Here is a 16,354-nt window from a genome sequence, read left to right as displayed (position 1 = left end):
AAGAAATGCACAACTTTCTAGAAAAATACAACCTTCCAAAGCTGACCCAGGAAGAAACAGAAAATCTGAATAGTCCAATAACCAGCAAAGAAATTGAACTGGTAATCAAAAAACTACCTAAGAACAAAACCCCTGGCCAGATGGTTTCACAGCTGAATTTTATCAAACATTTAGTGAAGACCTAATACCCATCCTCCTTAAAGTTTTCCAAAAAGTAGAAGAGGAGGGAACACTTTCAAACTCATTCTATGAGGCCAGGATCACTCTAATACCAAAACAAGGCAAAGACACCACAAAATAAGAAAATATCCCTGATGAACATAGATGCAAAAATACTCCACAAAATATTAGCAAACTGAATTAAAAAATACATCAAAAAGATCATCCATTATGATCAAGTGGGATTCATCCCAGGGATGCAAGGATGGTACAATATTCAAAAATCCATCAACATCATCCACTATATCAACAAAAAGGGCAAAAACCACATGATCATTTCCATAGATGCTGAAAAAGCATTTGACAAAATTCAACATTCATTCATGATAAAAACTCTCAACAAAATGGGTATAGAGGGCAATTAACTCAACATAATAAAGGCCATATATGACAAACCCACAGCCAACATTATACTTAACAGCAAGAAGCTGAAAGCTTTTCCTTTAAGATCAGGAACAAGACAGGGATGACCACTCTCTACACTGTTATTCAACATAGTTCTGGAGGTCTTAGCAATGGCAATCAGACAACACAAAGAAATAAAAGGCATCCAGATTGGCAAGGAAGAAGTCAAACTGTCCCTGTTTGCAGATGACATGATATGGTAGATAAAAAAAACCCTAAAGAATCCACTCCAAAACTACTAGATCTAATATTTGAATTCAGCAAAGTTGCAGGATACAAAATTAATACACAGAAATCTGTTGCATTCCTATACAATAACGATGAACTAGCAGAAAGAGAAATCAGGAAAACAATTCCATTCACAATTGCATCAAAAAGAATAAAATACCTAGGAATAAACCTAACCAAAGAAGTGAAAGACCTATACCCTGAAAACTACAGGACACTCTTAAGAGAAATTAAAGAGGACACTAATAAATGGAAATTCATCCCATGCTCTTGGCTAGGAAGAATTAATATTGTCAAAATGGCCATCCTGCCCAAAGCAATCTACAGATTCAATGCAATCCCTATCAAAATACCTACAGCATTCTTCAAATAACTAGAGCAAATAGTTCTAAAATTCATATGGAACCACAAAAGACCCCAAATAGCCAAAGCAATCCTGAGAAGGAAGAATAAAGCAGAGAGAATTATGCTCCCTGACTTCAAGCTCTCCTACAAAGCCGCAGTAATCAAGACAATTTGGTACTGGCACAAGAACAGACCCATAGACCAGTGAAACAGAATAGAGAGTCCAGATATAAATCCAAGCATATAAGGTCAATTAATATATGATAAAGGAGCCATGGATATAAAATGGAGAAATGACAGCTTCTTCAACAGCTGGTGTTGGCAAAACTAGACAGCTACATGTAAGAGAATTAAACTGAATTATTGTCTAACCCCATACACAAAAGTAAACTCAAAATGGATCAAAGACCTGAATGTAAGTCATGAAACCATAAACTCTTAGAAAAAAACATAGGCAAAATCTCTTGGATATAAACATGAACAACTTCTTCATGAACATATCTCCCCGGGCAAGGGAAACAAAAGCAAAAATTAACAAGTGGGACTATACAAACTAAAAAGCTTCTGTACAGCAAAGGACACCATCAGTAGAACAAAAAAACATCCTACAGTATGGGAGAATATATTCATAAATGACATATCTGAGAAGGGGTTGACATCCAAATTATATAAAGAACTCACACACCTCAACAAACAAAAGGCAAATAAGCAAATTAAAAAATGGGCAGAGGAGCTGAACAGACACTTGTCCAAAGAAGAAATTCAGGTGGCCAAGAGGCACATGAAAAGATGCTCCACATCACTAATCATCAGGGAAATGCAAATTAAAACCACAATGAGATATCACCTCACACAAGTTAGGAGGGCCAGCATCCAAAAGACAAACAACAAATGTTGGCGAGGATGTGGAGAAAGGGGAACCCTCCTACACTGCTGTGGGAATATAAACTAGTTCAACCATTGTGGAAAGCAGTATGGAGGTTCCTCAAAAAACTCAAAATAGAAATACCATTTGACCCAGGAATTCCACTTCTAGGAATTTACTCTAACAACGCAGCAGCCCAGTTTGAAAAAGACAGATGCACCCCTACGTTTATTGCAGCACTATTTACAATAGCCAAGAAATGGAAGCAGCCTAAGTAGCCATCAGTAGATGAATGAATAAAGAAGATGTGGTACATATACACAATGGAATATTATTCAGCCATAAGAAGAAAACAAATCCTACCATTTGCAACAACATGGATGGAGCTGGAAGGTATTATGCTCAGTGGAGTAAGCCAGATGTAGAAATCCAAGCATCAAATGATTTCACTCATATGTGGAGGATAAAAACAAAAAACTGAAGGAACTAAAGAGCAGCAGAATCACAGAACCCAAGAATGGACTAACAGTTACCAAAGGGAAAGGGACTGGGGAGGATGGGTGGGTAGGGAGGGAAAAGGGGGAAAATGGGGCATTATGATTAGCAGACATAATGTAGGGGTGGGGGGACACAGGAAGGCAGTATATACAAAGACAAGTAATGATTCTACAGCATCTTACTACGCTGATGGGCAGTGACTGTAATGGTGTATGTGGGGGGGACTTGATAATAGGGGGAGTCTTGTAACCATAATGTTGTTCAAGTAATTGTACAGTAATGACATAAAAAAAAAGTTATGAAATGTCTCCAGCTTAGAAACCCTACATTCAACTCAAGATTCACATCAAGTCTATTGAGAGAGCTATTTCTGCAGCCAAGCAGGACACTGACAAATAAAGCCCCATTATGCAGATGTGCGTCCACTCTGGCTCATAATGCAAAATGTGTTTCTTCCTGAGGGTTGTGGTCAAAGAGGCTCTAAAAGGCTGTGGGAACAGCTGTTTTTTTGTGGACCATTACCTGGATGTTTGATTCTGGTCTACTAAAAACAACAACTCCAGCTTCTTGAGCTATTTTATTAGGACCGTATTTAAGCCAGACATCAGTGGCCAGAGAAGAGCAGGTTTTGAACAGAAGGTTTTGCAGCCACATCAGTGGGCACATTACACAGGGACCCAACCAAGGGACAATGAGGACAGGGCAGACTGGGTGTGTGGGGGGCTGCCACCAGAGAGCAGTGCCAGAAGCTGCTGTATTTTCACAAATAAGGATCACAAATTTGAGTTTTAGCTATTCCCCTCGAAGATCCCTGCAGAGATTACATGCTGTCGAGCCCTACATATGCCTTTGTTAATGTCACACAGACTAGATTATGAAAGAATATACATAAACACAGGCACAATATACAACATGCCTTCTATGAAGTGTATACTCATACATGTGTATACAATAATGTACATATGTATATAGAGATGTCATTCATACATATATAATACGTATGATAACACAAGATACAGTTCCAACACCTATAATGAGGGAAGGCTTCCAGTACAGGTATACAGTAGGAGCTCAGTAAACATCTACTAAATGAATTAACTGAATAAATGTAATCCTTTATCATCTAGTTAGCTTTTGATTGTGTCCACATCAATATATTTATTTATATAATTTCCTGGTTCACAGACATTTATTTAGCTCCCTGCTCATTTAATAAAAGAGGATTTTAGGTTTTATTAAATTCTTAAATAATGATGGGAATGTACAATAACCATGTAAAATTCCCTTCATACATGCCTACTGGAAGTTTGTAATCTAAGACAGTGATTAATCTACCAGTTCACAAAAACATGCTGTTATTGGTCCCTTATCTTTTGATAAGTTTATGTACAGGAAATAAGAAAGGCAATGAATTAAAGTGGAATCAAGGCAGTTACCAGGCCAAGGGCATGGTCCATTCAGCTGAAACACAACGAGGGTCACGTAACATTTCCAAGAGATAGTGAAGAATAAAAATATTAAGTATTCCACGTAAGTCCTACTATGATGCAGGATTTTTTCAAATCCATGAAACTGTAAGTTTTATCATTTAATTAAAACTTCTCTTTTATTGAAAGAAAAAAAATTCCCTAACACACCCAGTATAAACCACAAAGTAAGGGGCAAATTAAGGACTAATAGATATTTTATTCCTCAAAACAGTGATATCATGTAAATATCTAACAGTGTCATTACAGATAGTGCAGAATAATTAGCAAGCAATTAAATCTCCCAAAACACTAATAAAGCAATGCTTCTGTTCTGTTAGAGCAATATGTTGTGCCTTTACCACTTACAAATTAACTTTTCCTACCTTCATTAAATAGAAAGTTAAACAGTCAATATCCAAGATGCATGCAATTAACTCTGTGCCATGGAAGTTTCCTCTCATTAATTTTTCTGAACTCTTGTACAATATTGCTTACGAGGTTATGCTAGAACTAATGCAATCAGGCTATTACTCTGATAATGGAAAAGCAGTACCCTGCAATTTGGACCCGTTTAATGCTTAACACATGGTATCCTGTTTTTCAGTTCATAAACAAAAAAAGAAAAACATTTCATTTTTGTAAGTGTTGGAGAAGGCTATGCCAAAAGCGAAGGAAAAACTGCTTTAGGCCCATTTTAATGTTTAAAACAAAACAAATGAGAGAATTTATATTAATATTTCAAAGAAATCAAGGATAGATCTTACCTCTGCTGTACTATTAAGTGTGATGGTATTAACTCTTTTCCAAATACATACTAGCTATTTTTACAGATCAGCAATTTTACAGCAGATAGTCATTCGGAACCTTTTAGTGAAACTTCAGTGCACAGAAAAATTCCATTACGTCATGGCTTGTTCACGGGCTTATGTACAAAAATTTCCAACTCTTGTCTCTGAAGTATTGCAATGCCAAACAGAAAATCAAAAAGGCATTGTCAGTGCCTCAACAGTGGCACTGTAAGAAATCCCTGCATGTCGATGCAACTGCTGCTCCCCCGCCCCACACCCACTGAAACCTTCCTGAGAATACTCCCTACACTCGGCATTTCAGAACCAATCACCCACTCCACACACACACCTACCGAGCCCTTTTATGAAGCTGATCACACAGGATCGTCTCCAACAGGCTGCTGTAATCTCCATGAGAGTGAAAAGGAACCTGAGCTCACAGTCTCAGCTGCTACACAGACTATGTTCCCAAGCAAAAGAACATGATGGACGGCATGACCCCGTTGCTTGCTGGCACCATAGGCGTCTCAGCCACAAGGTAGGGCTCTCTTATTTTGGGCCCAAGGTATATTTTTAGTCAGGTGCTAAAGACCTACAGTAGAAGACAGACTAAAACAGGCCTTCCTTCCAGGGCTGACTGTTCATACCAGTGGGACAATTTTTAGCTGTACAGCAAGACAGTGACCTACAACTCGGAGAGTGCCCGTATGTCTATATTTATCCCCGAGAACATACTATGCTGACAGATTAGCAAAGCGGCTCAAAGCACTCCAGGAACATGAGCCCGACCCACACGGCTTGTCGTAAACAGCCCGTGCAGGCCTGGATGTTTGCACCACCCCAGGACCTAAGCTGCCCACGCCACTGTGTGCCTGGGACTGATGACATGTGGGAGCACAGACAACACAGGGTGGGTGATAAACTGTTGCTCTGGGAACTAGGAGCTCTTGGCCACAAGTACAAACAGCTTTAAACAGCTTAAATTCCTCCAGATGAAACCAACAGCAGAGAATCCCCATCTGAAGCCAAGAGTCAGTGAGAAACCGTACACCCTTAAGGAAAATGAGACACTGAACATCTGTTGATAAAACTTGTCAAGAACAGTGATTGGGTTTAAATGTATACTTACATCATTTTCAAAAACGTGGCCTAAAATTGACTTGTGAAAAAACTTAATTTACAAGGTCAAGAAGGAGTTAATTAATACTGGTGCATGTTAAATGGCTCTGCCTTCAAAGGAAAGCAGGGTTAGGCTGGGGAGGAGCTAGTGAAGGAGAATGTAAAGTTACTTAAAACAGAAGTGTAGCTAATTGATCTTTCAACGGGCATTATTTTTGACAGAAGAACTGTATGAGGCTCAAGGAAAATCTATTTCTTCACTAACACAGCTGTGAAGAGCACACAACCCAACCAATTTTCTATTCTTGCTTTACTCAAGGTAATTGAAGGTTTTCTTGAGCAATGTAGGTTGGAATTACAAAACAGCACGGTATGGAGAATTGACTGATGAGCTGAGACATTTCACCGGAAGGAGAAAAATGTCCAAATTACCAAAATGAACACTTAAAGTGATTCAGGTAAGCGAAACGCCAGCAAAGATGTGTCTGACCCGGAGATGATCACGCCTTTTTAAAAGAGTTGACTGAGGCGCATAGGTGGTATTTGCTTATGTTTTACTAAAAGGGTATCAAAACAATTATAAAAGGGTGCCTAGGGAGAAGTCTGTGTTTTGAGCAATAAGGAGTTTTCTTCAATTCTCCTCTTTCCATATCTAAACTGGAATCAAGACTCCCCAGAAAACTTGCCCATGGTCAGCTTGGTCTCTGATGCTATTATTAGACCAACCTTTCAAACCATGTGACTGTCATTCCATTTCAAAGAACATTACTTCAAACAGCCTCATAGAAATATGAACAAAAGTACTTATTGTTTTATTTTTTTTTATACTTTGTATGGATACTGATCACCAAACAACATTTAAGGCAAGTGCCAACAAAAAAAACAGAAAAGAGACTCATTAACGGGCCTTGACCTGGATTCAGGTGGCCTGATGGGGCCTTTTCAGGTGCCATTTCATTCAGTCCTCACTGCAACCTTATATGGTGGTTGCATATCCCCATTTTAGAATCAGAGAAAAAAGAATAAATATAAGATTGCTCAAGGTCAGTCAGATACAGGTTTGTCAGACTCTGGAGTCACTACATTCATTAATTTTCATTCTAGTACTTTTCCTTCATACGAATTGGGACTTCCAAACAAGGGTAACCTGAGGGTATTTGTCATTGTGAGCATTTAAAAGCGGCTCCCCAATAACTGATTTTTTTCACCCAGACATGTCACATGTCCCAAGCCCAGCATATGAATTCCAGAGAGTATTGTCTCCTTTGATGCCCCCTGGGCCTATTCCTCCTTGTGGGAGGCCTGGCCCTTACTGGTTTGGGGAGCGCCCGACATGAACCACATTGTTCCCACCTCTGGATCCCAGGCCAGAGTCAAAGTTGAATTAATGAGCAATGGAAGGCGACGTTACAGTCAAAACTGACGGCACAGAGTCCTTCTATGACAGCTCAGAGTCTGTTACGAAGAAGTCCCTCTTCCTGTCACCCATCTCCACTGAGCGCTGATTTCTCCTAGGACAGACATCATTCTAGCAATCTCGACATCCCCTCAATTCCTGTTAGATTAAAATATTCAAAGCAAGAAAACATGAGTGGGTAAAGGCTCCCAAAGTCAGGCATACTGATGGCTGTCTGCTGATGACAGGTATTGACAGAAAAATCAGAAGAAACAACAAAAAGCAGACATAAGACTTGAAGGAGAGCAGCCTAAGGATATTTTTGTATAAAAAGAGAGAACTCTTCACAGCTCAAGAGCTCTGAAGGTAGCCCTGTATTACAGAATCTAATAATTCATGCATTTGCTGATGATCTGAATTCATTTTGATATAGTTAAATTATGATAATATCCTACAAAACAGATATAATATAGTGAATAATTAAGTACAGTTTAGAAAGATTTCTATTTGAAATAATTCAATTGATATGTTTTGATACTTTAAGGGTTAAGCTTCATGATTGGGAGAAACTGACTCAGAGACCATTTGTTCCCTGATAGTACTAAATAAATGTCATACATTTTAAACTCTATTAGTGTAATTTAAATTTAATAAAATAAACTGGATTGCTGGTACGTTTCATCGATAGTTCCATAATATCCTCAAATATCAACTGAATGATGGCTTTAAAGTTGATGCTTTTCATTGCTCTACCAGATAAAATTCATAAAAATATTACCAGTATTCATAAAAACTTTCTTTCTGCTTCTGGATGGCCTGGTAGCATGACTACAAATATTTTTTAAGTGCAAACGAAAAGTTCAAACCCAATGTTTCCACTTTTCTGAGCTTAAAAGTTGCAAAGAAGTTCCGGTGTTTAGTTACCTTACTGATTCAGGAAAGATTATTCTAGGTTCCCGGTCAATTGATAATTACTTTATTAGTGCGCAGGCTATATCATATGAGCACTCTCATTAAACACAGCCTACTGGATTCTATCCACTTTCCTTACTGTGTAGTCAGTCAATCCACTCTACTATGAGAAGCAAGACATTTCCTTTAGACACCAACTCAAGAAGTTTGTTCTGCTTGAAGAAAAAGTCAGCATTTATAATGATCATATTTAACACAGCTTCTACCATTCAAACCCTAAAGTGATGAGCAACCGAAGTAGATAATGATCCTTATCTTTTTCATTGTTGGTCTTATAAATCCAAAATTTCTCACTGAGGCTTTAGAAACTAGTTTGGGATAATATTTAATGAAATATTTCATTGATACAGTGGCTACATTTTATTTGCAAATCACATACATATTAGTCTTTTCAGAAATGTAGTAAATGCAAGTATTAAAATATTATCACAGAAATATGGCAGTTACCATAGATGCCAGTACCAAAGGGACCCGACCTTGTCATTACATCTCTATGACATAACATAGTACAGAATATATTTAGTCACTTGTACTAACCCATCTTTCAGGGACAAAGAACCTCTGAGGCTGTCTTAAGGTAGGAACCAAATTAGATGCAACATACACCACCTGCAGCCTTGCCTCTTGTCTGTGGAAACCATAACACAGAACCCAGAAAAGACAATGTGTCATTGTGCTTGGAAGTCACGGCCATCAGACAGGCTTCTCGTTGCACAAGCGTGTCTTTACCTAAAGACATGTGCAACAGAGGAAACCTGAAAGTGTTTACCAGGAAAAACTCTAGGATAAAGTCCTGGTTTGTTTTGGCAGGAGGGTGCCTCTGGATGCAAGCCACTGTTAAAACAGTGTTCTGCCAGCAGGTGTGTGACACTTATTAGGGGCACCCTGTCTGAACTGACATGGAGTCTCTCGAAGTATCACCCCGGCTCTTATAAATTACCAGGTGCATTTAAACTCAACCTTGGAGAGGACAATCAGAAGAGGTCCCATGTTAATGAGAAGTGAAAGAACTGACATTTGTTAGAAATATTCGAAATGCTTTTTCTCCAGTAAGTTTTCTCTGACCATTTCCATTAATCAGCTTATAAATATTCCACCAGTTCTACAACTCTAAGTCATCCTACCTGTAAATCCTACCTGAACTGTTCCATTGTCTACAGTCTTGTAATTACACTATTTTGGAGGACGATTGCATTGATCTTGAGATTAACCCATTTATTTTGGGGGAGGAGTGCCCAACAAAAGCTGAAAGATGACTCAAAGCTGGGGAGCTCTCTAACGTACAGATTCTAGGGCCTCCAGGACACCCACAGAATCTGAGCCTCTGGTGAGGCCAGTCAGTCTTTCTTAGAGGCTCTGTAAGTGATTCTAATGTGCAGCCAGGTCTGAAAGCTCCTGATGGCCTCTGGGAATATTTAATAATACACGATCGTTGAGTATCCTGTAAACTGTCTCCCCAGACAGGAGAACGCATAGGAGGGTTTAAATAGTACCATCCTGAGCAGACCTATCACGCTAGTGACCTCACACCTAACACCTCAAAACATTAGGAAGACCAGGAAGTAAGCCAAACACTCTTGGGGTTTGCTCATTGTGTCCTTAATCTGCTCACCTTAAAAGAGCCACACAGGTTCCCTTCTCTGCTCCAGTAGGGGTCACAAAATCTGAGCCCTTTAAACCTAGAGTAATGCAAGTTCTCACTCCAAGTCTTTTATTTGCAGTACAATTCAAGCAGGCTTCTTTGTTTTGTTTTTAAACCCTGAGCAAATTGGGTGCAGAAAACCAAAGGGCAAGATGAAAAATTCTAAAAAGCTTTCACACAGTTAATGACAAGGCCAGCAACGGCAGGGCAATGCCGTGCAGTTCAGAGTAAACCTCCTGCAACTCCTTAACAGTCCTTAAGGACATTTTTGAGTAGCTGCCCAGAACGAAAGAAGAGGTGTGTCCCAGAGGACAGTCCATCAACAGTAAAGGCAGAAAACTTCTGAAGGACTTTCATATTTTCACCCACAACGTCTAAATACTTAATGAAACGAAGCCGACAGTGGGCGTGCAGTGCTGACTGACTTGTTCTCTGGAGTTCAGGTGGGTACAGTGAGAATAAGAGTAAACTATTTGCACCTAAACGAGCATCATTCAAGCCGAGATTTCCACAGTGTTGACTGCAAAGGTTAACCTTTCCTATGAAGTGTATACATTCTGATGAAATGGGTAATGCCAGGAGCTCAGGAATTAGCTCATATCCTTTTTGACGGTTCACAAAGCAAGCATATAAGAACTCACAGTGTCTAAGAAGCAGTTATACTGAATGTTAGGGAGCTGTTCAGCTAAAAGCCCATATCCGTTTCCACCCAGTGCTTATGAATCATCTTTACTGGTTTTATTTAGAAGCAAATGAGGAATTTCCAAAAGAGAAATTTGTACATAGAGATGTAGGTAGTAAGAGCACACTATTGTGAGGGCCATCACGTTGCTGTCCTGTCAGGTTAAATTTTGCCCTTTTACCAGTGCAGTGAAGGAGCAGAAGGAGGGCCACCCAGCTCACCAGGAAATCCCTTCCCCCACTACCTTCATCTCTACTGCTCTGCCCAGAAAGGATTCTTTAAGACAACCCAGGCTACAGTTTCACCTTGTATCATGGATTGATGATATTTTTGAGATTCAAAAAATACGGCCTGAGCAACGGTCCACCTTCAGCTGTGACATTAAGGGCACAAAGCAGGGCACCAGGGACCCATACGTCCTAAACGAGGCAGACTGTGGACCCGTATGTCCATGCTTAAGGACTGTCTCTATCACACAACTAGCCGGGCGCCTTGGACAAGCCCGGCAGCCTAAGATGCAGACTATTCACCTGCAAAGATGATGAATTCAGATGCATGCTGTGAAAAAACAGTAACCCTTCTGCAGCAATTGAGCAGTAACTAAGCACTCAGGTGAATCTAAACAGCTTCATTCAAAGGAGATCTCACACGGGCAGGCAGAATGACCAGCTGTGTCAGGGGTCACGACTAAGCAAAGTCAGTATAAGGCAACTCTCAAAATGAGGTTTAGGGTGCCTGTTATTTTATATTAAGAGATATTTCTTCTGCTTAAAGATCTGGGGATCTACTGAAAAATGAATCAAGATCATTTAACCTGTGTCATTCAATGCTAGCCACATGTGGCACTTAAAATGTGGCTAGGGCGACTGTGTCACTGAATTTGAATTTGAATTAAATTAAAATTGAAAACCAGATGCTTGATTCACCACTGGAAAAAATTTCACGGACCTTTGGAACAATCTGCAGATGGAAACTACTTTCTTAATTGCAAATATTATGAAATCTAAATAGAGATCAAGTATTTTGGACTGATTTGATATCCAAATTTAGATGTGCTGGTGGTGTAAAATACCCACTGGATTTTGAAGAATTATTCCCCCAAAACAGAATGTAAAATATTTCATTAATAATTTGTATGCTGATTATCTGTGAAAATATTTTAGATATACTAGATTAAATAAAATATTAAAATGAATTTCAGATGTTTTGAAACTGTTTAATATAGCTACTAGAAAATTCAAAACTGTATAAGTCTCTTGCATTAGTTTCTGTTGTGTATGTTGTTCCCTAGACCAATTACTGCTTTATAAAACTTAGAAATATAGGCAATCCTTCTTGTGAATAAACACAGAAAGCTATTAAGAAAAGCCACAATGTTGCATAGTCATGAATTAGTAAATACCTGCAGTCATACATACATATTCACAAATAAGGGATAAAAATATTGACTTATTGACTCAATAAGCAAACATCTACTAATCACTTCATAAAGTACCAGGCTAGATGAGACTAAGAGGTGGTTACCATGGTCCCTACTCAACAACTGAGAAAATTAAACTTGTCCAATTAAAATGAAAACTTAAGATCACACACCCAATAAATGTCCGAGAAAAGGACTCACACAGCTTTTCTGGCTTAGAAGTTTGTACTCTTTCTGCTATACCAGATTGCCTCCTAGGAGCTATGAAGCAAAAATATCATAAAATATATCTCTGATACTGAATGCTTCCACGTAGCACCTAAATCCATAAAAAAATATATATATATATAATTGGCTAGGGAACAGATTTTTAAACACCTTAGTATACCTTTCGCACTAACTATATTATCCACATTACAATTGGTTACCCATTGATGTGTGACAGGTCCTGTATTGCCATTGTCATTTTTACTAAATATGTCATCAATTTCCTCTTTGGGGTGAGTATGTCACAATTCTTTGCAGTTCACCCTGGTTTCTACAGCAGTGTTTGAACACAGAGGGTTCTCAATGAATATTTGTTGACTTGTTTATATCTTTAGTTTTTTTTAAACCCACATTTATGTGGGAAGAAAAGCTGGTAAAACTGTATGAAACCATTCTTAATGCAGACTTGCATTAGCGAAACAGGTGCACCACTATTTCGAACATGCCGTTACCACTGCAGAATGATTTTCCTTGTGCACACACAGTTTAGTGGTCTCAGAGAGTTAGTACCCACCAGAAAACTCAGGAGTAATTTAAGTGCCCAGGAAAACGGGCTCAGTATTTAAGCAGAAAGCTAAACTGTCAAGGTGCATGTGAATTTTTGGTAGGGTTCTTTTGCATTCCAACCAGTAAGCTCTCGAATTCCCTTCCATGTGCTCTTGCCGGCCAGCTGTCCACTCCCTTTCTCTGCTTCTTTCACTCCCAACTCCACTTTTTGTTAGACATGCCTTTTCCCCCGAAGCCTGCTAACTCATCTTCTCTTTCAAAGATGTTTTAAAAATCTCACTTGTACCACAAAACCTCCACTAACCAAAAAATAAAAAGGGAAACCTTAACCAACTACATCCTGGGATGCAATAATTCTGAGTTCTCAAATAGGAAAGGGATAGAAATACTTAAATACGTTATCTACACAAATGGAGTTTTATTACTGTAGAACCTCACAGCTTGAATTTTTATCTGTGCTCTTGACTGTATTGCTGTAAGTTCACCTACTTCAATAATCCTCATTAAGTATGTTTCATATGCTGAATTGTCTTCCTGAAGTACAATATGCAGCACATGTACATTCATTTTAAGTTCTTTTATTTTGCAATACTCACTCAGAGAATCTAAACTTTACAAGACAGTGTAGATGTAAGGTTTACAACCTGTGGTTTCATTATGACACATTCGATGCACGACTGCCTTACTTTCCAGTGTGATGATATGTCACGTGCCATGGCTTATTAATCATCACCAGAGCACTCTCTGGCATTCTCAAGTAGTTACTGCCATGCCCTGGCAGCCCATAAAAGTTAATGCAACTTCCAGAAGTTTCCTCATGGAAGGGCAGAGAGGAGACACAGGGAGAATCTGATTCAACTAGCCTCATGGGATGGAGTTCGAATTGGCAAAAAAACCAGAAAAGCAAGTCACCGTCAAGTTGCCTAAGCTGGGAGAAATCTTCTCCTAGAGGCATTTATGCAAGTATCGTGGCCCCAGAAAGCACACCGCTCTCCCCAGAGAGTGAAACAACTGGAAATTCCTATCGGCCACAGCAGGACCAAAGCAGGGATGGCTGGGAGAACAGTAAGAGGCACCTAACAGAGACCATCTTGAACTCTGTTTCTTAAGAAGGGCCACCTCTGAGACTCTTCACGATGCACTGGTCCTATGAAAATTATACTACGTTTTCCTGGGAGACTTCCATATACAAAAATTGGTTGGACAACTTAGATGAACTATCTCCAAACCACCCCAAAGTAGAGCAGGGGGCTATGCAGCATTCTTTGGAAGCTTATTTGTACCTGTAACTGACTCAAGGTCATTTGGTCATCTAAATTTTATATTTTCTTAAAAAATAATAATAAAAAAAACTTCTCTCAATCTATAACCTGGGAATAACTGTGAAATGAACTCAACAGGAGCTCTATAGCAGCTGCAAAATGGCTCTGCATTATTTTGGTGCAGTAAAGCAAATGGGTATTGTCAAGAGAAAACTCAACCGTCACCTTTCAGCTGCAACACAACATAAATATTCTATTTAAAGAACACAGTTTCTACTCAACATAAAATTTCAAAACACTGTTCGACAGGTAACTGCTTCCATCTCTTTATAAGGCATCTTGCATGAGCTACAGAATCATATGTGTTTTTGCCATGCATTAAAATAAAGCATAGGCTGGATCTGCAGAAGACATGAGACACTAGCAATTCAACCTCAGAAAAATTACTTAAAACTGTCCCCTCCTCTCCAACACCTCCATTACTACATTACTCTGAGTCCTTGTCATCTCTTACTGGGCTACCATTACGGTAACTCTCCCGACATCCATGTTCAGCCAAGACTCCCAGAATCAGCTGGGATCTAACCATGTTGCTCCCTGCTGAAACATCTGTGGGGGCTGGCCAGTGATTTCAGGATGGAGCCCCGAGCCTCCAGTAGGTCCTCCAATGCTCCTTATGATCTGACTGCCCTTGCCTAGAGGTATCCTCTGGCGCTCTCCTTCAGGGACCCTGGGACCCAGCTGCCCCGAACTGGATACTGTGACACCGCTCTGCACTTGTGCTCTTCCCCTGACCTCTTCTCTCTTCTCTGTAGCCCTCTTCAAGTTCAATGTCACAACCCCTTTGAGCTATTTCTCAGCCTGTTTCCTCCCACTTAAAATAATGGATCACTTCCTTCTTTTGATTATTATTTATGTCAGTATCCCTAAGTCCTAAGTCCAGGCACAGTGCCTGGCACAGGAAGAACATTGATTTAATAAGAATTTTTCTTCTCTGTGCAACCTCCTTACATCTCCCCTTTTCAGCAAAGCAGGCTGTCTTTAATTGTAAAGCCCACAGAAGGCAGGAGCTGGGGCTGCTGAACTATTATGTACTCCATCTACCACAGTGCCTTCTACAAGCAGGCATTTAACAATTTGTAAGAAGGGAAGTGGGGGGATCTGCTGATTCCCTCTCAGGGACTTCCTGAAGCTCATTCAGGCATGCTCAATTTGGGCTGATGCTTTCAGAACATCCCCATTAATTGTCATGGGAAAATATTTGGGTTCAGAACTTTTTTTTCTAGTAAGGCAGTCCATTTCTCCAAATAAATATGAAAGAGCAGCATCCTTCACATGGAAAAAGACCTTTATCAGTGAAGAATTAAATCAGCTCAGATTTCATTGAGGATGGTTTCTTTACAATTTGGCAGAAGTGGCTGGAAGGATGAAAAGTCCACTTATAACTTCCAAACACATGACATCTACATGAGTACAGGAATAAGTTAATATTTTAACAGAGAGCCATCTTTCATAATGTTGACTGATTGAAAGCAAACACAGAAAATCCATTACAGAAACATTTGGTCAAGTTGGCTGATCAGTACATAAATAAAAAATTATTTCATTTTGAGTTTCATGGACACATCTGCCCAGGGTTCTGTGAACATAATAGGACAATTTAACTTGTTGAATCCATTCAAAGAAAACAGGTAAGGGTCACAGAAGGAAAGGGACTTTATAGCCAAGATGAGATGTTGCATTTACTGTTTGGAATAAAAGAAGGACCCCCAAAATTTGTTGTTATTTCTGTGTGTGTGTTGGGGGGTACTGATCCATAGATGAACTAAATGCTAGCTAAGCTTGGTCATAGACCTCTCCCACCCACTCAGCTAATTTTATTCACTCCATCAGCATTTAACAGCTTATTAACAAAAGCCAGTCCAAGTGTCCTGAAATGTGCTGGAGAGTGTAACAGTAAGAAGATGGTTGATTCTTAGCCCAAGAGGGACCTAGCCAGGCAACACACAGTTACACAATGTTCCCATTGCTACAATGGAAGTACGCTGAAAGGGGAGGGGAAGGGGGCAGTCAGAGCAGACCTCACCCTGAAGCTGACACTTGAACTCATACTTGGGAGAGGGGTTTGGCTCAGGTCTAAAAACACGTGCTTAAGGTTCCGTTCGTATGACACTTGCAGAAAGTGCTTCAGTGACAGTATATACTAATACCTGGCTATGTTATCAGTCTCTACGCAACTCAGAATTTGAAAGGAAGATATTTTATCTGGA

General features: G+C 39.5%; 1 protein-coding gene across 10 annotated transcripts in view; it reads right to left on the bottom strand.

The window, feature by feature from the left end:
* Nucleotides 1-16,354, bottom strand: part of FRY (FRY microtubule binding protein) — a 379,810-nt gene that overhangs the window by 194,290 nt on the left and 169,166 nt on the right. Inside the window, exon 1 of one of the 10 annotated variants that reach the window (XM_073228954.1) lies at nt 5,171-5,464. The exons of the other annotated variants lie outside the window; for them this stretch is intronic. Within the exon in view, the coding sequence (XP_073085055.1) occupies nt 5,171-5,231 (61 nt within the window). The 5' untranslated portion in view covers nt 5,232-5,464. Of the gene's footprint in view, nt 1-5,170; nt 5,465-16,354 lie in introns of those variants that run through there. 10 annotated transcript variants of the gene reach the window in all.

Source organism: Manis javanica, chromosome 1 (assembly GCF_040802235.1).
Source record: "Manis javanica isolate MJ-LG chromosome 1, MJ_LKY, whole genome shotgun sequence".
In the NCBI taxonomy this organism is placed as follows: Eukaryota; Metazoa; Chordata; class Mammalia; order Pholidota; family Manidae; genus Manis; species Manis javanica.
This window is presented reverse-complemented; position numbering and strand designations above follow the sequence as displayed.